General features: G+C 26.7%; 3 protein-coding genes and 1 long non-coding RNA gene across 12 annotated transcripts in view; 1 reads left to right on the forward strand and 3 right to left on the reverse strand.

The window, feature by feature from the left end:
- LOC123262425 (serine/threonine-protein phosphatase 2B catalytic subunit alpha isoform-like) overlaps window positions 1-5,545 on the reverse strand; it is a 30,608-nt gene extending 25,063 nt beyond the window's left edge. For both annotated transcript variants that reach the window (XM_044724627.1, XM_044724626.1), the window contains exon 1: window positions 5,541-5,545. The gene's annotated coding sequence lies outside the window, so the exon portion shown is untranslated. The remainder of the gene's footprint in view (window positions 1-5,540) is intronic.
- On the reverse strand, window positions 731-16,525 carry LOC123262474. 7 transcript variants are annotated; one of them, XM_044724709.1, is made up of 6 exons: window positions 16,115-16,525; window positions 15,572-15,729; window positions 14,487-14,627; window positions 13,556-13,769; window positions 13,095-13,331; window positions 731-1,072 (listed from the first exon to the last, which is right to left on the reverse strand). In XM_044724709.1, exons 4-6 carry the CDS (start codon window positions 13,766-13,768, stop codon window positions 746-748), a joined length of 777 nt encoding a protein of 258 aa, XP_044580644.1. In that variant the 5' UTR covers window position 13,769; window positions 14,487-14,627; window positions 15,572-15,729; window positions 16,115-16,525; the 3' UTR covers window positions 731-745. The 7 variants fall into 7 exon arrangements, 5 of the variants coding, with proteins under 5 accessions (XP_044580644.1, XP_044580645.1, XP_044580646.1 ...); XM_044724710.1 differs by having other exon boundaries at window positions 16,247-16,521; XM_044724711.1 differs by lacking the exons at window positions 14,487-14,627; window positions 15,572-15,729; window positions 16,115-16,525 and adding exons at window positions 14,102-14,303; window positions 14,366-14,476.
- Window positions 16,422-18,826, forward strand: LOC123262535. Its single transcript, XR_006508970.1, has 3 exons — window positions 16,422-16,843; window positions 17,750-18,241; window positions 18,808-18,826. It is a non-coding gene; the product is annotated as an uncharacterized LOC123262535 (long non-coding RNA).
- Window positions 18,827-19,109: 283 nt separating this feature from the next.
- Window positions 19,110-23,555, reverse strand: part of LOC123262479 (peroxisomal N(1)-acetyl-spermine/spermidine oxidase-like) — a 30,699-nt gene continuing 26,253 nt past the window's right edge. Inside the window, exons 2-4 of one of the 2 annotated variants that reach the window (XM_044724716.1) lie at window positions 23,293-23,506; window positions 22,830-23,066; window positions 19,110-20,047 (exon numbers count right to left, since the gene is read on the reverse strand). In XM_044724716.1, the coding sequence (XP_044580651.1) occupies window positions 19,730-20,047; window positions 22,830-23,066; window positions 23,293-23,505 (768 nt within the window). In that variant the 5' untranslated portion in view covers window position 23,506 and the 3' untranslated portion in view covers window positions 19,110-19,729. Of the gene's footprint in view, window positions 20,048-20,677; window positions 21,080-22,829; window positions 23,067-23,292; window positions 23,507-23,555 lie in introns of those variants that run through there. The other variant, XM_044724717.1, reaches the window with a different exon arrangement.

Here is a 23,555-nt window from a genome sequence, read left to right on the forward strand (position 1 = left end):
TCTTGCAAATTGGTATTGCTAATAAGATTTTTAAATTATTTCGGAATTTGATTTGCTCGCCTAGTGGTAAATTTAATTGTTTAAAAATATAGTCATCAACGGAGGGCAGAGAAAGGTCAACTGTAATCTCTTGATCTATGAATATGCCGTTAATTAGATTAATTGTTTTCAATTAACATATTTGCAAAAAGTTTATTGATTTTATCATTCGATACAGAAAGAAATATTGTATCTAAGTCCCAAAAAATGATCGACAACCGTGAAAATTTTGTTGAGTAAAGTACAAGTTTTTTTAATTTCACAAAATATTTAAATTTATCAATTAATTAAACATTTTTTCTTGTGAGATAAATTTTGTAATTATTTTCTTATTACAAATGGTTGCTAAACTTCTTTTCATATTGATACTAACAGCAATGAACTTATTAATTTGATCCTGTCACTTATGCCCCAATTTCTTTGGTACCCAACAAATTTAAACATTTTCTTAACATTGTCCATTTAAATTGTAACAATTTTAATTAAACTTGAATAACTTCATACTATACAGTAAATTATGTAATTTGAGTCACTTCCTTTTTTCCTTAAATGAATAAAATAACTTGGTAACCAAGAATATTGAATGTTAAATAAAACCTGATTTAATATTTTTGCTCAACACATTTCATTTGTTTCAACGGCAACTTCATTTTACTTGCCACAACAAATATCATTTCGTTGCGTTGACCAAGATGGATTTGTTATCTCAACAAATAACTGCGTAATCCTGACTTTTGTTACAATAGCAAATTTTTTTTTCAGTGTATTTCGACTTGATTTTAATTTGCATTTCAGTTCTAGCTGTACAACTGCATGTTCTCGAACAGAAAGTGAATGGGTTGAATAATTTTTTATGATAATTTTTCAATACACCCAGCGACATCGTTATAATTACATTTGATGTCGTGTAATTGTTGCCATCAGCTGTCGTTACAATTATTTCATTTGGGTTCGTGTAATTTATGTTTTTAACTTCTTGAGATAGTTTCATTTTGTCTTCTATTTTCACATCCGAGTTAACTTTACTGTCATTCTGTAATTATTATTTTTTTTTATTGGCGTTTAATAAAATTTTTGATCATTTTAAATTCAAAAATATCGCGTGACAAATGTCAAAAGGGCGGATTACAGCAGTTAGTGTTTAGGAACAAAAAAATTTTTAATTCAACTCAAAATTATTCAAAACATCAGATTAATGTAAAAAATTTTTGAATTACTAAGCCAAAGGCGGATCTATACGCCTTTTGGCTTTGAGATAAATTTTCTTAAAGCTAAAAGGGCGTTAACAGCCTTTAACTTTTGAGCTAACGAAGCCAACTTGCTAATAAAATTAGTTTGATTCAATAATATTGAAAATTTCATAGAGAATAGAATTTAAAATTTAATAATAAATTAATGTTATGCAATTATATTACAATTCTTAAAAAAAGTTTTTAGCTCCCTTAATTATTTTAAGAATCGTAATAAAATTGTTAAACCGTTAACCTGGATAATGTAATTAATAAGGTCAATCAGCTAAACCGGTCGGTTAGCTAGTTAATTAATAAAACTAACTTTTTTACTGAATTAACTAGCTAAAAAGTAAATCCTTAATAAATACATTGGAAAAAAAAATCGATTGATTAAGGAATAAGTTAATGATAAAGTTAATGATTGAAAATGACAAAAGGATTCCTCACGGGACGAGAAACTGAGGATGGTAATCACTCATACATTATGCCGACGGCGATACATCACTGTGTAAAGCCATTCAAAAGCACACCCCTATAACGGTATGGAAGTTGCATTACTTCTTCCCCGGTGAAGGGCCCATCTCCTCGAGGCTGTTGAGTTGGAAACAAATTCGTTAGAAGTACTCCCATTTACTCGTAATTGAACACGTCAATTCCGCATCGATCGAGCAGCTTTACCAGGTTTTCCAACCATGACTTGTTGGGACCGCCTTGAGGATTCCCCTGTTGTCCAATTCCTATATATTGAAACTACCCTATGCACAATGTGCATTACGGCGAGAAAGGTTCTACTGTGGCGCTTCATCTGTCCTCAGTCAATGGTCCAATAAAATAACCATTGAAGTTATCTACATGACGTAAACAAGGAGTTATATTTGACCATTAACTAAGTTATTGTAATCGATGGATATAATAATTTTACGATATCAAATAATGATATTTCTTTTAAATTTTTACAAAATTTAGTAGGGAGTAAATGTACCAGTAGTTGGTTCCGAGCACCAGTAGTTGACCGATAATATATAAACATCGAAAAGAATTTTATTAAATAAAAATTATTCAGACACAAGAATAATTTCTTTAACAAAGCTTTTAAATTAAGTAATAACAATCGTAATTAACAGCTACAAATAGTAATATGCGAACCTGATAATGTGTTGAAAAATAATTCATAAAGAATTCTTTCACAGCGCGGATTTTACTTAAATCGGTCAGTTATTATAGTAATGCTTTCAAAAGTGAGTATATATTTTATTTGGCCCAATAAAATAATTTATATTGGTTAATGTGATTAAATTAAGTTTTTGTAAAGCAATCAGCTTTTCATTAACTACAGAGGAAATAAAATAAAGTAAACATATTATTGCAAAAATAATTATTTTAGTATACATTTATCCACCGGTTAATTTACTTGCCGAACCAAAAATACACCATTGAAATCTCATCAAAATCAAACTTCGGTCATAAACTGGAACACATGTTTTCATGGGAAAAACCAATAGATGACCGCACGCCCTGGATTAAAAAATATTGAGTTGAAAAGTGACCGGGAATCAGTCACCCAAATTCATGTAAACTGTATATCTGTAAATACATGAAAAAAAATTAGAAAGATATATTCAAAATTTCATCATTTTTTAATCCTTGGTCGAAGTAATAATATTTTAACCAGGGGCGTCCATTTGTAGCTTTCTAACCTCAATATTCAAATGAGGACTCTATGTTGAATAAAGTTATCATACCTATACTTAGTCACTAATTTTGCAAAAAAATAATTATAAAAAATGTGATAAATAAAATTAAATTCGATATAATGTTATAATAAATAACATCTTGATTGTGGAGTATAAATTGTTTTTAAACACTGTGATCTGGCAAGTATATTTAACAGTAAAAAAAAATCCGAAAAAATCCAAGAAGAATTTGAAGATTCTGATGAAAGTGATACAGAATAATTATTCGCGCCGAAAAAATATGTTAAAATTCTTTATACTTATTAAAAATTTTTATAAATATTTTTATGTTTAAAAAATTGTTATGGTCTTCAAGTGTGTTTGATTTTTGAATGTTTCATTCTAGTCATTACTGGATGTAATTTCCTATATTATATATTCACCGCTATTTCGTTTATTATTAAACTTAAAAAAAATTGACTTTTTAACAACATTACATATACTTTGTAAGGTGAATAAACTTAGAAATGAATACAAAAAAAATCCAGATTACATGTCAAAAACTTGAATTTAACCACAGAAAAATAATGATATTTTTAATCGATCAATCTATTGAATCGGTCAACTATTGGTTCACGCCGGTCAAATACTGGTGTTTTCTTGTTACCTATTCTTTAAGTAGAATTTTCATGTAATTTTGATAATAATTTCAAAATAAAAACATCACTTTATCTAAAATTTGGTTATTAATAATAGACAACAACATAAACTTCTAATATTTTTTTTTTAGACTTATAGTAAAAATTTACACGAGAATTTAGTAGCTAAAAAATTTTAGATCGGTCAACTTTTGGTACATTTACCCTATTACCATCTTTAGCTGACATATTTTTAAATGTATAAAATTCACATTTTTTTAACCAAAAAAAAATCTAGTTTTCTCAAAAATTTTATTCAACATTACTACTAATATTTTTATTTTCCATATTCAAAAAACTTTTTATTTAGCTTAATGTACGATAATCTATGACCATAATAATCTATAGCTAATAATAAATAATGATAATAACTTACTTGAATAGCATGGTAATTTTTTTATCTGGTAAGGCTTGGATTGAAACAATTTTCATAATCAGCTTTTAAAACTCCTAAAAGACAGCGTTACAATAACCTTGATCAAGCTAAATATTTTTACCCCTCTTTCAGGTAAGTTATTTACAACTTGGTTGCATCTGATGAATCATAATTTTATTGTATTGTAAACAACTTTTAGAATTTAAAATCGTTATTATTCAAAAACTGGTAGTTCTTCTCTGTCGGATTCGAATATTTTCTTCTGCCAAGATTAATAAATTTATAAACATAAATTATCGCTGATTTTATTTCAGTCAAAAATAATGTTATACATTTTCATCTACAATTAAAAAATAATAACATTTCTTCTTGAGTCATATTTAAAGATAACTACCGCCACAAATGTAAATTTTAAGAACTTATTTAAGATATGTTAATACATTAACAACGTAAGAAGATATATTAACAAACAGAAACTATAATTTACCATCAGGATATCCAATATTGTAGTATAAGTGGACTCTTTCCAATTAATCGAAAAATCGCCTTTACAAACTGGGTAATCTCTTGGCATCTTAGGTGAAAGTTTCGTCCAATCATCAGAGCCATCAGAAGATCCTTGTACCAAGTTAAAAAGATACAAAATCAAATTCTTCATGTCATCTGTAACCTCTGGCAATCTTTTGAAGTATTCTTCCATTCTAAAAAAATATAATCAAAATATGATTAGAAAAACGTATGCTTGTAAGCCTAGACACATTTCACAGTTCTCGGTCCTATTCATTTTGTCTTTGAGAAGGTTGTAAATTAGTTTATAGTATGTCTTCGAGCTAACGGACTGAAGTTGTCGCCAAATACTTAGCGATCGTTAGAGTTAAGTAGCATTTAACATGATTAGAAGCTGAATGGGTGACTGACACAATAAAATATTTCGAATGTAAGTTTATCACAAGCTATCATTGTAGCTTTACATTCTAGATGAGAAAACTCTGAATAATACTGAAGAATAGAAAATTAATAAAAAAAATCACCGTAATCAATAAAGCACATTCTATGATCTTGAAAAATTTTATCATGGTATCATAGTCCAGATCAAGTTTTGTCCAAAAGAAAAATAAATAAATTTTCATGTTTTATCTATTGAAAAGTTTTAGTAGCGCAGGTGTTAGTTTTCAGTTTGGGCACTAATTTATTAACTATGTTACATTTTTTTTGTGATATTTTTAGCATACTGCAAGGTAAAAATTAATTGAAAATTTTCAGTGTAATATTAAAAGAAGTAAAAAACATACTTTTCTATTATGAAATCTCCATAAGACTCAGCTTTTGCCATATCATTAACATCAGAATTTTCCGTTAGATTAAAATAAACATAAGTTATATTACTGAGTACTTCTGGAAGCGATTATTCACCAGAGGAATTGAAGAATCTTGTGGTAAAAACATGGCTGTAATTAAAGTGTTCAAGGAGTCCTAAAGGCCAGGCTAGTTCGAAGGAAACGTTATCTTCTTCACCGTGTACCATTGGCCTCCCATATCCATCATCATATAATCGCCTACGGAAGAAATATATTCAATAATTAGTAACTAGTAGGACCTGTGCTCAGAATTTTAAAAATTTTTTACTTAACCCAAAAGTTATAAAATTAGAAAATAGTGATTTTTCGGGCAATTAGCAATAACTTTTTCAAAATTCAACTTATTGAGCGTGTTCAGCCGAACTAAGTCTTGAGTAAACTTAGTAATATATGTATAGTGTAGTAGATAGATATATGTATAGCGGTAAATGCTTTGACTATAATTAGGCTAACTAAGTTTACTCAGGACTTAGTTCGGCTGAACACGCTCATTGGATGTGCTTTTTGAAAGAAATACAAAAATTATTCAAATCATCACCTTTGAATTTTTATAAATTATATTAAACGTCGACATTTTCTGCGAGTCGTCAAATTTTTTAGAGCATTATTTTTGATTTCTACACAGAAAAAATTTACTTGAATCAAGTAGATAAATTTGAAGAATTTTATTTTCTTGATTTGAGTAAAATTCTTAAATTAAGAAATTTTTCTTGATTTGAGTATAAATTTTACTGAATTCAAAAAATTTTCGTCTTGATTCAAGACAATGGAACTCTTCAAAATTATTTTCTTAGTTCAAGAATTTTTCTCTTGATTTAAGTTAATTTTTTTTTCAGTGAATTTTATTTTTCAATTGAAAAATAAAGTTTTTAAATTTTAGCTATTTCTCTTAACGCAAGTCTAAAAACTTCTCAGGATCTTCGGAAAACCTTAATAATTTATTATTGTCCTTATATTTATTATTGCCGCCAGGTAGCAACATTATCTCATGATTTGTTATCGTATACTTCTATACATCATTTTTAAAATTAAATATTTTGCAAAAACAAAAGTAATAATAAATTATCTAAATAACAACAAATGAAGAAATAAAAAATACAATAATTAATAAACAATCTCACCGATTTTAACTGCCCAAAGCCGACCACCAATTCGGTTCTCAGCTTCAATAATTTTGATATCAGTAAAGCCATTTTGAAGCAATTTCGACGCAGTGGCTATACCTGCTGCTCCTGACCCAACAATAATTACTCTTGCATCATGAACTGGTTCTGCTAATCTATTATCACCAAATAATGTTAAACTATTGACGATTATCCATAGTTTCATATTAAAAATGTATAATCAGGAAATGGAATTTTATAATGAAAATACATAGAAATTTTTTTAATTTTTTAAAGATAAATATTTATGACACTGAATTTGACAGATAAATTAAAAAATTTTTTTATTTTATAACAATTAAATATTATAAAAATAATATGATCAAAAGTTCTACATGTGAAAATTAATAAAAATTACAAGTGAAAATTTTCAGAAGCATTTTTACTGTGATTGATTTGTTAAAAAATTTTTAATTGCCAGCTGACGGCTAACTTCAGTGTTATGAATATTTATAAAAAATAATTAGAATTTATTATATTTAACTAACTTTTCTTTTATTAAAAATCACTACATGATATAATAATGGTAGCATTCGCACTTATGCTGACATTAAAATTAAAAATCAAATAAGGCTAACCGCAAGCAGGTTATAAATATACACATATATACATTGAATTACTTAAAAGAAATTTTAATTTTTATATGCGTTGAAAAATTGGCCACAATGCATCTAAATCCCTTTCTTTTTGATAAAACATCCATTGGTTAATAGACACTCTTCACTGTTTTATAATTATTTTAATTTTTATTCACTATTAATAAACAATAACTCTGAATTCTACGCCTTGACTTCATTCGGGCATTAAAGATGGCTACCGTTAAAGCGAGACTGGCGGTGGTTTTAATAAACACATATTAGTATCTAATAAAATTTTTATTAAATACTAATAAAATTTTATTCACTGCAAAACAAATGATATTTATAAATATATTATATTATTTTTATATTTATATTTATAAATATTATATTATTTTAAAAATATTAAAAATAATTTGAATAATAAGTAATAAATAAATATATATTTTTAATACTTGAGTTGTATTTAGTACAGCAAATAAATGACTTTGGGATATTGAGGGTATCAATAATTGGTAGAATGTTATGTCACTAATTAGATCAGTTGATTTTGTCAGGCTGTCAATGATTAGTGTGTCCGGGTGATTGACTTTGTCAGTTGAAATAAATAATTTAATTTGAGAAATTACTTTCAAAAACATAAATTTTATAGTCAAAAGGCTAATCAAAACAATGTTAAAATCCAACAACTTTATTCTAAATATGGAAAAAAATAGTAATTTTAGCCATGTTTTTTACAATGTCAATAATTTGTGCATTTACTTTAGTAATCATAGAAAATTTTTCTATTTCTTCTTGAAAAATTTTTATAAATTTCATCAAAATTAGTAATACAATTTTTAATTCCAGGAATTCAAGGCCTAAAACACTAAAGCGCCCAGAATACCATTAGTTTTAAAGCTACTGATAAGTGATAATATTTGTTCGACTAATCCACCAATAAAGAAATTAAGCTCCCTCAAACAGCACTAGTCAAAAGAAGAAAGTAAATGAACGAAGTTATGGAAGTATTGTAATGCTGACATTTACAAAAGACGGTGAAGATATCCAGGAATATTTGTCAAATATTCCGGGAACAAAATCCTAAAATCGGTGTTTTGATTTTTACAAGAGCAAGCAAAGTTTGTTTACTCACTCGTAGAAAAATTCATCGACGATTGCTTCAAGCAAGTTAATTATATTATTCCAATTTTAACCACTGGTTACATTAATCATATCAACAATTTGACCAATAATGATGAAGAAAGTTTGCTCATTAATTTGGACCATAAATATGCCAAATATTTATACTCGTTGATGTGTTTTGAGTATTGTAAAAATAATTGTCATAACAATCGCATCAGGTAATTAGTCTCTTTTAATTATTCTTAATTAATTAATTTATTATTATTAACGATAAAAAAAACATGAATTAAAAAACAATTTAACAATATCAATTCTAAATATGTTTAATAGGTAATAAATAAAAATATTTTGATGAATTAACATAAATTTTATGTATTTCACTTTATCAAGTACAAATTATTTACAGTATATATATATATATATATATATATATATATATATATATATATATATATATATATATATATATATATTTATATATATATAGTAAACATCCATTCATTAAACATTAGTCTATAAATTCTGTTGTATAATTTCGTTGTAGAAAAATTTCGTTTTCAGTCTTAATAAAAAAGAAAATATAAAAAATTTTTCAATTAATTAAATTAATTGATCGATAAAAAAATAATTTTGTTCTTCCCAACGGGCATATCGATATGTAAAAAAAAAATTTTAAATAAACATTCCATGATTATAACCGCACACAATTAAATTGTCGAAGCGAGCACAAAAGCGTATATTCTTATTTTATATTTTTATATACTAAAACTCTAACTACAATTATCAATATTTTGTTTTTTTGCAATTAGATTATATACAATATTTTTTGTAGTGGTATGACTGGTTGGAAAAAAAAAGTGGAAAGTTATAGTGAGTAATCAAATAATTTGGCACGAAAATATACAATGGAAGATCTCTTTTTGAACAACATGGTAGAGAACAATTTATATGGAACAATAAAAATTGTTGTATTTAAGATTTTTCAGTGCGATATCAGATAATTTTTTATGATCGCACAGATGGTAATAAACAATAATACCATAATTAACATTAAAAGAAAAGTGTTAATGTTTTTTAATTTTTTAAGTAGTTTTCACCCTAAAAAATAAATTTCAAGTTAAGGTAGTTCACTCATAAATGCAAAATTTTAAGTTTTCGAGATTTGAAATATGGGTAATAGAATACGCATTACATGTGCTGTTGAAATTTAAAATCAATTGAACGTACCAGAAATGAGATAATTGTAATTAAAAATGACATTTTAGCACAGGCAGTATGGATGGAGAATGAGAAAATCACAAATATTTATGATTATTGCATTGAAAAAATTTTACGATCGTTTCAAAAAATTGATAACTGTTAGAATAATATACTTTAAATAACCCAAAGAAATTTTGAAAATATTGACCGTGTATTTTTTTATAAATTATTAATAAACTGGCTAGTTAAATAAAAATAACCATTAGTAGAAGCGAATGAGAGATAATCTGTGAGAAAGGCAGCACTAGCGAGTGAAAAGGAAAGAAATAGCACCAACTATATGTGGTGAGTGAACTACCTTATGCATTGTTGTTTCTTACCGTCTATAATTTCAAGAAATTATCAACGGATCGTTAAAAATTTTACTATACCCAGATAGCCATCTGAACTGAAATTTGCCGTCGATCTCGTCCGGAATCGGCAGCAACACAGGAACGAGTTTACAAAGCACAAGTTTCGGTTAAGTTGACCGTAAGTTGCTCTGCAATTTGAAGTCAAGACTTAAGTGTAAGTTCTTTCAGTAAAGTTCTAGTAAAAGGGTTGGCTATAAGCTTGATTTTAATTTGCATTTCAATTCTAGCCGTACAACTGCATGTTCTCGAACAGAAAGTGAATGGGTTAAATAATTTTTTATGATAATTTTTCAAAACACCAAGCGACATCGTTATAATTACTTTTGATGTCGTGTAATTGTTGCCATCAGCTGTCGTTACGATTATTTCATTTGGGTTCGTGTCATTTATGTTTTCAACTTCTTGGGATAGTTTCATTGTGTCTTCTATTTTCACATCCGAGTTAACTTTACTGTCATTCTGTAATTATTATTTTTTTTTATTGGCGTTTAATAAAATTTTTGATCATTTTAAATTCAAAAATATCGCGTGACAAATGTCAAAAGGGCGGATTACAGCAGTTAGTGTTTTGTGCCGAAAGGGCGTAAAAAAAATTTTTTTTTGCCATTCAACTCAAAATTATTCAAAACGTCAAGATTAATGTAAAAATTTTTTGAATTACTAAGCCAAAGGGAGCGGATCTATACGCCTTTGTGGCTTTGAGATAAATTTTCTTAAAGCTAAAGGGCGTTAACAGCCTTTAACTTTTGAGCTAACGGCTTAACCGGCTAATAAAATTAGTTTGATTCAATAATATTGAAAATTTCATAGAGAATAAATTTAAAATTTAATAATAATATTAATGTTATGCAATTATATTACAATTCTTAAAAAAAAAAAAGTTTTTAGCTCCCTTAATTATTTTAAGAATCGTAATAAAATTGTTAAACCGTTAGCCTGGATAATGTAATTAATAAGGTCAATCAGCTAAGCCGGTCGGTTAGCTAGTTAATTAATGAAGCTAACTTTTTTTACTGAATTAACTGGCTAAAAAGTAAAGCCTTAATAAATACATTAAAAAAAAAAATCAATTGATTAAGGAATAAGTTAATGATAAAGTTAATGATTGAAAATGACAAAAGGATTCCTCACGGGACGAGGAACGAGATGGTAATTACTCATATGCCGACGGCGATACATCACTGTAAAGCCATTCAAAGCACACCCCTTAACGGTATGGAAGTTGCATTACTTCTTCCCCGGTAAGGGCCCATCTCCCCGAGGCTGTTGAGTTCAATTCGTTAGAGTACTCCATTTACTCGTAATTGAAGACGTCAATCGCATCGTCGAGCCTTTACAGGTTTCCAACCATGACTTGTTGGACCGCCTTGAGGATTTCCTGTTGTCAATTCCTATATATTGAAACTACCCTATGCACAAGCACATGCGAGAAAGTTCTACTGTGGCGCCATCTGTCCTCGTCAATGGTCAATAGAATAACCATTAGGTTATCTATGACGTAAACAGGATTATATTTGACTATTAACTAAGTTATTGTAATCGATGGATATAACAATTTTTACGATATCAAATAATGATGTTTCTTTAAATTTTTTACAAATTTAGTAGGGTAAATGTACCAGTAGTTGACCGAGCACCAGTAGTTGACCGATAATATATAAACATCGAGAAATTTTTATTAAATAAAAATTATTCAGACACAAGAATAATTTTTTAACAAAGCTAAACTAATAACAATCGTAATGAACAGCTACAAATATTAATATGCGAACCCGATAATGTTGAAAATAATTCATAAAAATTTTTCACAGCGCGATTTTACTTAAATCGGTCAGTTATTATAGTAATGCTTTCAAAAGTGAGTATATATTTTATTTAATAAAATAATTTCTATTGGATTAATGTAATTAAATTAATTTTTGTAATAATCGTTATTAACTACGAAATAAATAAAGTAACATATTATTGCAAAAATTATTATTTTAGTATACATTTATCCACCGGTCAGACACTTGAACAAAAATACACCATTGTCTCATCAAAATCAAACTTCGGTCATAAACTGGAACACATGTTTTCATAGAGCTCCAATAGATGACCGCACGCCCTGATTAAAAATATTGATTGAAAAGTATTGGGAATCAGTCACCCCATGTAAACTGTATATCTATAAATACATGAAAAAGAATTGAAAGTATTCAAATTTCATCATTTTTAATCCTTTTCAATTAATATTTTTAACCAGGGCGTCCATTTGTAGCTTTCTAACCTCAATATTAAATGGACTCATGTTGAATAAAGTTATCATACCTATATTTAGTCACTAATTTAAAAAAATAATCATAAAAAAATGTGATGATAAAATTAATTATAATGTTATAATAAATAACATCTTTATTTAGTATAAATTATTTTTAATACTGTGATTGGCAAGTATATTTAACGGTAAAAAAAATCTGAAAAATCCAAGAAGAATTTGAAGATTCTGATGAAAGTGATACAGAATAATTATTCGCGCCGAAAAAAATATGTTAAAATTTTTATACTTATTAAAAATTTTTATAAATAATTTTATGTTTAAAAAATTGTTATATTCAAGCGTGTTTGATTTTTGAATGTTTCATTCTAATCATTACTGGATGTGCAATTTAATTCACCGCTGTTTCGTTTATTATTAACTAAAAAATTATTTTTAACAACAATACATATCTTTGTAAGTGAATAAACGAAATGAATACAAAAAAAATCCAGATTACATGTCAAAAACTGAATTTAACCAGAAAAATAATGATATTTTTTAATCGGTCAACTATTGGTTCACACCGGTCAAATACTGGTGTTTTCTTGTTACCTATTCTTTAAGTAAATTATCATGTTATTTTGATAATAATTAAAATAAAAAACATCACACATCTAAAATTTATTCATTAATAGACAACATAAACTTCTAATATTTTTTTTTTAGACTATAGTAACAAATTTACACGAAATTTAGTAGCTAAAAATTTTGATCGGTCAACTTTTGGTACATTTACCCTATTAATCTTTAGCTGACATATTTTTAAATGTATAAAATTCACATTTTTTAACCAAAAAAAAATCTAGTTTTCTCAAAAATTTTATTCAACATTACTACTAATATTTTTATTTTTTCCATAATAAAAAAACTTTTTATTTAGCAATGTACGATAATCTATGACCATAATAATCTATAGCTAATAATAATGATAATAACTTACTTGAATAGCATTAATTTTTTTATCTGGTAAAGGCGGATTGAACAATTTTTCATAATCAGCTTTTAAAACTCCTAAAGACGGCATTACAATAATATGATCAGCTAAATATTTTTTACCCTCTTCAGTAGTTATTTCAACTGGTGCATCTGATGAATCATAATTTATTTTAACAACTTTTGAATTTAAAATCGTATTATTCAAAACTGGTAGTTCTTCTGTCGGATTCGGATATTTCTTCTGCAAGATTAATAAATTTATAAACATAAATTATCGCTGATTTTATTTCAGTCAAAAATAATGTTATACATTTTCATCTACAATTAAAAAATAAAAACATTTCTTCTTGAGTCATATTTAAAGATAACTACCGCCACAAATGTAAATTTTAAGAACTTATTTAAGATATGTTAATATATTAAAAACGTAAGAAGATATATTAACAAACCAAAACTATAATTTACCATCAGGATATCCAATATTGTAGTATAAGTGGACTCTTTCCAATTAATCGAAAAATCGCCTTTACAAACTGGGTAATCTCTTGGCATCTTAGGTGAAAGTTTCGTCCAATCATCAGAGCCATCAGAAGATCCTTGTACCAAGTTAAAAAGATACAAAATCAAATTCTTCATGTCATCTGTAACCTCTGGCAATCTTTTGAAGTATTCTTCCATTCTAAAAAAATATAATCAAAATATAATTAGAAAAACGTATGCTTGTAAGCCTAGACACATGTCACAGTTCTCGGTCCTATTCATTTTGTCTTTGAGAAGGTTGTAAATTAGTTTATAGTATGTCTTCGAGCTAACGGACTGAAGTTGTCGCCAAATACTTAGCGATCGTTAGAGTTAAGTAGCATTTAACATGATTAGAAGCTGAATGGGTGACTGACACAATAAAATATTTCGAATGTAAGTTTATCACAAGCTATCATTGTAGCTTTACATTCTAGATGAGAAAACTCTGAATAATACTGAAGAATAGAAAATTAATAAAAAAAAAATCACCGTAATCAATAAGCACATTCTATGATCTTGAAAAATTTTATCATGGTATCATAGTCCAGATCAAGTTTTGTCCAAAAGAAAAATAAATAAATTTTCATGTTTATCTATTGAAAAGTTTTAGTAGCGCAGGTGTTAGTTTTCAGTTTGGGCACTAATTTATTTAACTATGTTACATTTTTTTTTTGTGATATTTTTTAGCATACTGCAAGGTAAAAAATTAATTGAAAATTTTCAGTGTAATATTAAAAGAAGTAAAAAACATACTTTTCTATTATGAAATCTCCATAAGACTCAGCTTTTGCCATATCATTAACATCAGAATTTTCCGTTAGATTAAAATAAAAATAAGTTATATTACTGAGTACTTCTGGAAGCGATTATTCACCAGAGGAATTGAAGAATCTTGTGGTAAAAACATGGCTGTAATTAAAGTGTTCAAGGAGTCCTAAAGGCCAGGCTAGTTCGAAGGAAACGTTATCTTCTTCACCGTGTACCCATTGGCCTCCCATATCCATCATATAATCGCCTACGGAAGAAATATATTCAATAATTAGTAACTAGTAGGACCTGTGCTCAGAATTTTAAAAATTTTTTACTTAACCCAAAAAAGTTATAAATTTAGAAAATAGTGATTTTTTTGTCAAATAGCAATAACTTTGTCAAAATTCAACTTATTGAGCGTGTTCAGCCGAACTAAGTCTTGAGTAAACTTAGTAATATATGTATAGCATAGTAGATAGATATATGTATAGCAGGAAATGCTTTGACTATACTTAGGCTAACTAAGTTTACTCAGGACTTAGTTCGGCTGAACATGCTCATTGGATGTGCTTTTTGAAAAGAAATACAAAAAAATTATTCAAATCATCACCTTTGAATTTTTTATAAATTATGTTAAACGTCGACATTTTCTGCGAGTCGTCAAATTTTTTTAGAGCATTATTTTTTTATTTCTACACAGAAAAAAAATTTACTTGAATCAAGTAGATAAATTTGAAGAATTTTATTTTCTTGATTTGAGTAAAAAAATTCTTAAATTAAGAAATTTTTCTTGATTTGAGTATAAATTTTACTTAATTCAAAAATTTTTCGTCTTGATTTAAGACAATGAAACTCTTCAAAATTATTTTCTTAGTTCAAGAATTTTTCTCTTGATTTAAGTTAATTTTTTTTTTTTTCAGTGAATTTTATTTTTTTCAATTGAAAAAATAAAGTTTTTAAATTTTAGCTTATTTCTCTTAACGCAAGTCTAAAAACTTCTCAGGATCTTCGGAAAACCTTAATAATTTATTATTGTCCTTATATTTATTATTGCCGCCAGGTAGCAACATTATCTCATGATTTGTTATCGTATACTTCTATACATCATTTTTAAAATTAAATATTTTGCAAAAACAAAAGTAATAATAAATTATCTAAATAACAACAAATGAAGAAATAAAAAATACAATAATTAATAAACAATCTCACCGATTTTAACTGCCCAAAGCCGACCACCAATTCGGTTCTCAGCTTCAATAATTTTGATATCAGTAAAGCCATTTTGAAGCAATTTCGACGCAGCGGCTATACCTGCTGCTCCTGACCCAACAATAATTACTCTTGCATCATGAACTTGTTCTGCTAATCTATTATCACCAAATAATGTTAAACTATTGACGATTATCCATAGTTTCATATTAAAAAATGTATATCAGGAAATGGAATTTTATAATGAAAATACATAGAAATTTTTTTTTAATTTTTAAAGATAAATATTTATGACACTGAATTTGACAGATAAATTAAAAAAAAATTTTTTTTATTTTATAGCAATTAAATTATTATAAAAATAATATGATCAAAAAGTTCTACATGTGAAAATTAATAAAAATTACAAGTGAAAATTTTCAGAAGCATTTTTTTACTGTGATTGATTTGTTAAAAAAATTTTTTTAATTTACAGCTGACGGCTAACTTCAGTGTTATGAATATTTATAAAACAATAATTAGAATTTATTATATTTAACTAACTTTTCTTTTATTAAAAATCACTACATGATATAATAATGGTAGCATTCGCACTTATGCTGACATTAAAATTAAAAATCAAATAAGGCTAACCGCAAGCAGGTTATAAATATACACATATATACATTGAATTACTTAAAGAAATTTTAATTTTTATATGCGTTGAAAAATTGGCCACAATGCATCTAAATCCCTTTCTTTTGATAAAACATCCATTGGTTAATAGACACTTTTCACTGTTTAATAATTATTTTAATTTTTATTCACTATTAATAAACAATAACTCCGAATTCTATGCCTTGACTTCATTCAGCATTAAAGATGGCTACCGTTAAAGCGAGACTGGCGGTGGTTTTAATAAACACATATTAGTATCTAATAAAATTTTATTAAATACTAATAAAATTTTATTCACTGCAAAACAAATGATATTTATATGTAATTAATATTTATTGACAAGTAGTACTAACATAAAGAAATTCCAAATACGTGTTTTTATTCGCTGTGAATAAAATTGTCTCTCAGTGTATGCACTTAGATAATATGTTTCGTTTTATTATGTCAATAGTTTAAGGTCATGCTCAGCGAGTCGTCTTTCATTTTTTAAATAATAAATTACACTGGTCATTTGTTGATAATGGTTTTTCCTATCTGACGTCCAAAGTTGTGCAATATTATGCTGATCAAGCGATATTTCATCTATTTGTTGATTTCAATTAATCTGATTACAACGTTCTTAAAATTATTATTATTATTACTTACAAAGAAGAAATGCTTTTATCAAATTACGACCTTTTTTATACAATATTTTAATTTATAAAATTAAAAAAAAAAAAAATTAATAGTCAAGAATATAAAATATCAATTAATAAAGAAAAAAAGTTAACTTAAATCTATTGCGACGTGAACAAAAAATTCTTTAACTATTTTGGAGACAAGCACTCAAATAAAAAGCTCATTTTGAATTATTTTTTTCATCTATTTACATTATATTTTTTTTATAAATAAATAAAAGATAAAAAATTAATAGTATTAAATATTTGCAATCTATTTAATGATTATTAATTTTGCAATAATGGATGTCAATAATTGGGACATAAAATTTAAGCTTGGTGATATTGACAGTAAGTTTAGACAGCGTGGTAACTTTTTGTTTTTATTTTAATCCTAAAGATTTATTTTAAAAATATTAAAAATAATTTGAATAATAAGTAATAAATAAATATATATTTTTAATACTTGAGTTGTATTTAGTACAGCAAATAAATGACTTTGGGATATTGAGGGTATCAATAATTGGTAGAATGTTATGTCACTAATTAGATCAGTTGATTTTGTCAGGCTGTTAATGATTAGTGTGTCCGGGTGATTGACTTTGTCAGTTGAAATAAATAATTTAATTTGAGAAATTACTTTTAAAAAACATAAATTTTATAGTCAAGAGGCTAATCAAAACAATGTTAAAAAACTCCAACAACTTTATTCTAAATATGGAAAAAAATAGTAATTTTAGCCATGTTTTTTACAATGTCAATAATTTGTGCATTTACTTTAGTAATCATAGAAAATTTTTCTATTTCTTCTTGAAAAATTTTTATAAATTTCATCAAAAATTAGTAATACAATTTTTAATTCCAGGAATTCAAAGGCCTAAAACACTAAAGGCCCAGAATGCCATTAGTTTTAAAGCTACTGATAAGTGATAATATTTGTTCGACTAATCCACCAATAAAGAAATTAAGCTCCTCAAACAGCACTAGTCAAAAGAAGAAAGTAAATGAACGAAGTTATGGAAGTATTGTAATGCTGACATTTACAAAAGACGGTGAAGATATCCAGGAATATTTGTCAAATATTCCGGGAACAAAATCCTAAAATCGGTGTTTTGATTTTACAAGAGCAAGCAAAGTTTGTTTACTCACTCGTAGAAAAATTCATCGACGATTGCTTCAAGCAAGTTAATTATATTATTCCAATTTTAACCACTGGTTACATTAATCATATCAACAATTTGACCAATAATGATGAAGAAAGTTTGCTCATTAATTTGGACCATAAATATGCCAAATATTTATACTCGTTGATGTGTTTTGAGTATTGTAAAAATAATTGTCATAACAATCGCATCAGGTAATTAGTCTCTTTTAATTATTCTTAATTAATTAATTTATTATTATTAACGATAATAAAAAAACATGAATTAAAAAACAATTTAACAATATTAATTCTAAATATGTTTAATAGGTAATAAATAAAAATATTTTGATGAATTGACATAAATTTTATGTATTTCACTTTATCAAGTACAAATTATTTACAGTATATATATATATATATATATATATATATAGTAAACATCCATTCATTAAACATTAGTCTATAAATTCTGTTATATAATTTCGTCTTAAAAAAATTTCGTTTTCAGTCTTAATAAAAAAGAAAATATAAAAAATTTTTCAATTAATTAAATTAATTGATCGATAAAAAAATAATTTTGATCTTCCCAACGGGTATATCGATATGTAAAAAAAAAATTTTAAATAAACATTCCATGATTATAACCGCACACAATTAAATTGTCGAAGCGAGCACAAAAGCGTATATTCTTATTTTATATTTTTATATACTAAAACTCTAACGACAATTATCAATATTTTGTTCTTTTTCAATTGGATTATATACAATATTTTTTGTAGTGGTATGACTGGTTGGAAAAAAACAGTGGAAAGTTGTAGTTAGTAATCAAATCACTTGGCACAAAAATATACAATGGAAGATCTCTTTTTGAACAACATGGTAGAGAACAATTTATATGGAACAATAAAAATTGTTGTATTTAAGATTTTTCAGTGCCATATCAGATAATTTTTTATGATCGCACAGATGGTAATAAACAATAATACTATAATTAACATTAAAAGAAAAGTGTTAATGTTTTTTAATTTTTTAAGTAGTTTTCATCCTAAAAGATAAATTTCAAGTTAAGGTAGTTCACTCATAAATGCAAAATTTTAAGTTTTCGAGATTTGAAATATGGGTAATAAAATACGCATTACATGTGCTGTTGAAATTTAAAATCAATTGAACGTACCAGAAATGAGATAATTGTAATTAAAAATGACATTTTAGCGCAGGCAGTATGGATGGAGAATGATAAAATCACAAATATTTATGATTATTGCATTGAAAAAATTTTACGATCGTTTCAAAAAATTGATAACTGTTAGAATAATATACTTTAAATAACCCAAAGAAATTTTGAAAATATTGACCGTGTATTTTTTTATAAATTATTAATAAACTGGCTAGTTAAATAAAAATAATCATTAGTAAAAGCGAATGAGAGATAATCTGTGAGAAAGGCAGCACTAGCGAGTGAAAAGGAAAGAAATAGCACCAACTACATTTGGTGAGTGAACTACCTTAAGCATTGTTGTTTCTTACCGTCTATAATTTTACAAAATTATCAACGGATCGTTAAAAATTTTACTATACCCAGATAGCCATTTGAACTGAAATTTGCCGTCGATCTCGTCCGGAATCGGCAGCAAAAACGGAAAGAGTTTAAAAAGCAAAAGTTTCGGTTAAGTTGACCGTAAGTTGCTCTGCAATTTGAAGTCAAGACTTAAGTGTAAGTTCTTTCAGTAAAGTTGTAGTAAAAGGGTTGGCTATAAGCTTGATTTTAATTTGCATTTCGGTTCTAGCCGAACAACTGCATGTTTTCGAACAGAAAGTGAATGAGTTGAATAATTTTTCATGACAATTTTTCAAAACACCCAGCGACATCGTTATAATTACATTTGATGTCGTGTAATTGTTGCCATCAGCTGTCGTTACAATTATTTCATTTGGGTTCGTGTAATTTATGTTTTCAACTTCTTGGGATAGTTTCATTTTGTCTTCTATTTTCACATCCAAGTTAATTTTACTGTCATTCTGTAATTATTATTTTTTTTTTATTGGCGTTTAATAAAATGTTTGATCATTTTAAATTCAAAAATATCGCGTGACAAATGTCAAAAGGGCGGATTACAGCAGTTAGTGTTTTGTGCCGAAAGGGCGTAAAAAAAATTTTTTTTTGCCATTCAACTCAAAATTATTCAAAACGTCAAGATTAATGTAAAAAAATTTTTTGAATTACTAAGCCAAAGGCGGATCTATACGCCTTTTTGGCTTTGAGATAAATTTTCTTAAAGCTAAAAGGGCGTTAACAGCCTTTAACTTTTGAGCTAACGGCTTAACCGGCTAATAAAATTAGTTTGATTCAATAATATTGAAAATTTCATAGAGAATAAATTTAAAATTTAATAATAAATTAATGTTATGCAATTATATTACAATTCTTAAAAAAAAAAAAGTTTTTAGCTCCCTTAATTATTTTAAGAATCGTAATAAAATTGTTAAACCGTTAGCCTGGATAATGTAATTAATAAGGTCAATCAGCTAAGCCGGTCGGTTAGCTAGTTAATTAATGAAGCTAACTTTTTTTACTGAATTAACTGGCTAAAAAGTAAAGCCTTAATAAATACATTAAAAAAAAAAATCAATTGATTAAGGAATAAGTTAATGATAAAGTTAATGATTGAAAATGACAAAAGGATTCCTCACGGGACGAGGAACGAGATGGTAATTACTCATATGCCGACGGCGATACATCACTGTAAAGCCATTCAAAGCACACCCCTTAACGGTATGGAAGTTGCATTACTTCTTCCCCGGTAAGGGCCCATCTCCCCGAGGCTGTTGAGTTCAATTCGTTAGAGTACTCCATTTACTCGTAATTGAAGACGTCAATCGCATCGTCGAGCCTTTACAGGTTTCCAACCATGACTTGTTGGACCGCCTTGAGGATTCCCTGTTGTCAATTCCTATATATTGAAACTACCCTATGCACAAGCACATGCGAGAAAGTTCTACTGTGGCGCCATCTGTCCTCGTCAATGGTCAATAAAATAACCATTAGGTTATCTATGACGTGAACAAGATTATATTTGACCATTAACTAAGTTATTGTCATCGATGGATATAACAATTTTTACGATATCAAATAATGATATTTCTTTAAATTTTTTACAAATTTAGTAGGGTAAATGTACCAGTAGTTGACCGAGCACCAGTAGTTGACCGATAATATATAAACATCGAGAAATTTTTATTAAATAAAAATTATTCAGACACAAGAATAATTTTTTAACAAAGCTAAACTAATAACAATCGTAATTAACAGCTACAAATATTAATATGCGAACCCGATAATGTTGAAAATAATTCATAAAAATTTTTCACAGCGCGATTTTACTTAAATCGGTCAGTTATTATAGTAATGCTTTCAAAAGTGAGTATATATTTTATTTAATAAAATAATTTCTATTGGATTAATGTAATTAAATTAATTTTTGTAATAATCGTTATTAACTACGAAATAAATAAAGTAACATATTATTGCAAAAATTATTATTTTAGTATACATTTATCCACCGGTCAGACACTTGAACAAAAATACACCATTGTCTCATCAAAATCAAACTTCGGTCATAAACTGGAACACATGTTTTCATAGAGCTCCAATAGATGACCGCACGCCCTGATTAAAAATATTGATTGAAAAGTATTGGGAATCAGTCACCCCATGTAAACTGTATATCTATAAATACATGAAAAAGAATTGAAAGTATTCAAATTTCATCATTTTTAATCCTTTTCAATTAATATTTTTAACCAGGGCGTCCATTTGTAGCTTTCTAACCTCAATATTAAATGGACTCATGTTGAATAAAGTTATCATACCTATACTTAGTCACTAATTTAAAAAAATAATTATAAAAAAAATGTGATCATAAAATTAATTATAATGTTATAATAAATAACATCTTTATTGAGTATAAATTGTTTTTAACACTGTGATCGGCAAGTATATTTAACAGTAAAAAAAATCCGAAAAAATCCAAGAAGAATTTGAAGATTCTGATGAAAGTGATACAGAATAATTATTCGCGCCGAAAAAAATATGTTAAAATTTTTATACTTATTAAAAATTTTTATAAATATTTTTATGTTTAAAAAATTGTTATATTCAAGTGTGTTTGATTTTTGAATGTTTCATTCTAGTCATTACTGGATGTGCAATTTAATTCACCGCTATTTCGTTTATTATTAACTAAAAAATTATTTTTAACAACAATACATATCTTTGTAAGTGAATAAACGAAATGAATACAAAAAAAATCCAGATTACATGTCAAAAACTGAATTTAACCAGAAAAATAATGATATTTTTTAATCGGTCAACTATTGGTTCACGCCGGTCAAATACTGGTGTTTTCTTGTTACCTATTCTTTAAGTAAATTTTCATGTAATTTTGATAATAATTAAAATAAAAAACATCACACATCTAAAATTTAGTCATTAATAGACAACATAAACTTCTAATATTTTTTTTTTAGACTATAGTAAAAAAATTACACGAAATTTAGTAGCTAAAAATTTTGATCGGTCAACTTTTGGTACATTTACCCTATTAATCTTTAGCTGACATATTTTTAAATGTATAAAATTCACATTTTTTAACCAAAAAAAAATCTAGTTTTCTCAAAAATTTTATTCAACATTACTACTAATATTTTTATTTTTTCCATAATAAAAAAACTTTTTATTTAGAAATGTACGATAATCTATGACCATAATAATCTATAGCCAATAATAATGATAATAACTTACTTGAATAGCATTAATTTTTTTATCTGGTAAAGGTGGATTGAACAATTTTTTATAATCAGCTTTTAAAACTCCTAAAGACAGCGTTACAATAATATGATCAGCTAAATATTTTTTACCCTCTTCAGTAGTTATTTCAACTGGTGCATCTGATGAATCATAATTTATTTTAACAACTTTTGAATTTAAAATCGTATTATTCAAAACTGGTAGTTCTTCTGTCGGATTCGGATATTTCTTCTGCAAGATTAATAAATTTATAAACATAAATTATCGCTGATTTTATTTCAGTCAAAAATAATGTTATACATTTTCATCTACAATTAAAAAATAAAAACATTTCTTCTTGAGTCATATTTAAAGATAACTACCGCCAAAAATGTAAATTTTAAGAACTTGAGTTTAAGATATGTTAATATATTAAAAACGTAAGAAGATATATTAACAAACCAAAACTATAATTTACCATCAGGATATCCAATATTGTAGTATAAGTGGACTCTTTCCAATTAATCGAAAAATCGCCTTTACAAACTGGGTAATCTCTTGGCATCTTAGGTGAAAGTTTCGTCCAATCATCAGAGCCATCAGAAGATCCTTGTACCAAGTTAAAAAGATACAAAATCAAATTCTTCATGTCATCTGTAACCTCTGGCAATCTTTTGAAGTATTCTTCCATTCTAAAAAAATATAATCAAAATATGATTAGAAAAACGTATGCTTGTAAGC

This window comes from Cotesia glomerata, linkage group LG4 (assembly GCF_020080835.1).
Source record: "Cotesia glomerata isolate CgM1 linkage group LG4, MPM_Cglom_v2.3, whole genome shotgun sequence".
NCBI classification, from domain to species: Eukaryota; Metazoa; Arthropoda; class Insecta; order Hymenoptera; family Braconidae; genus Cotesia; species Cotesia glomerata.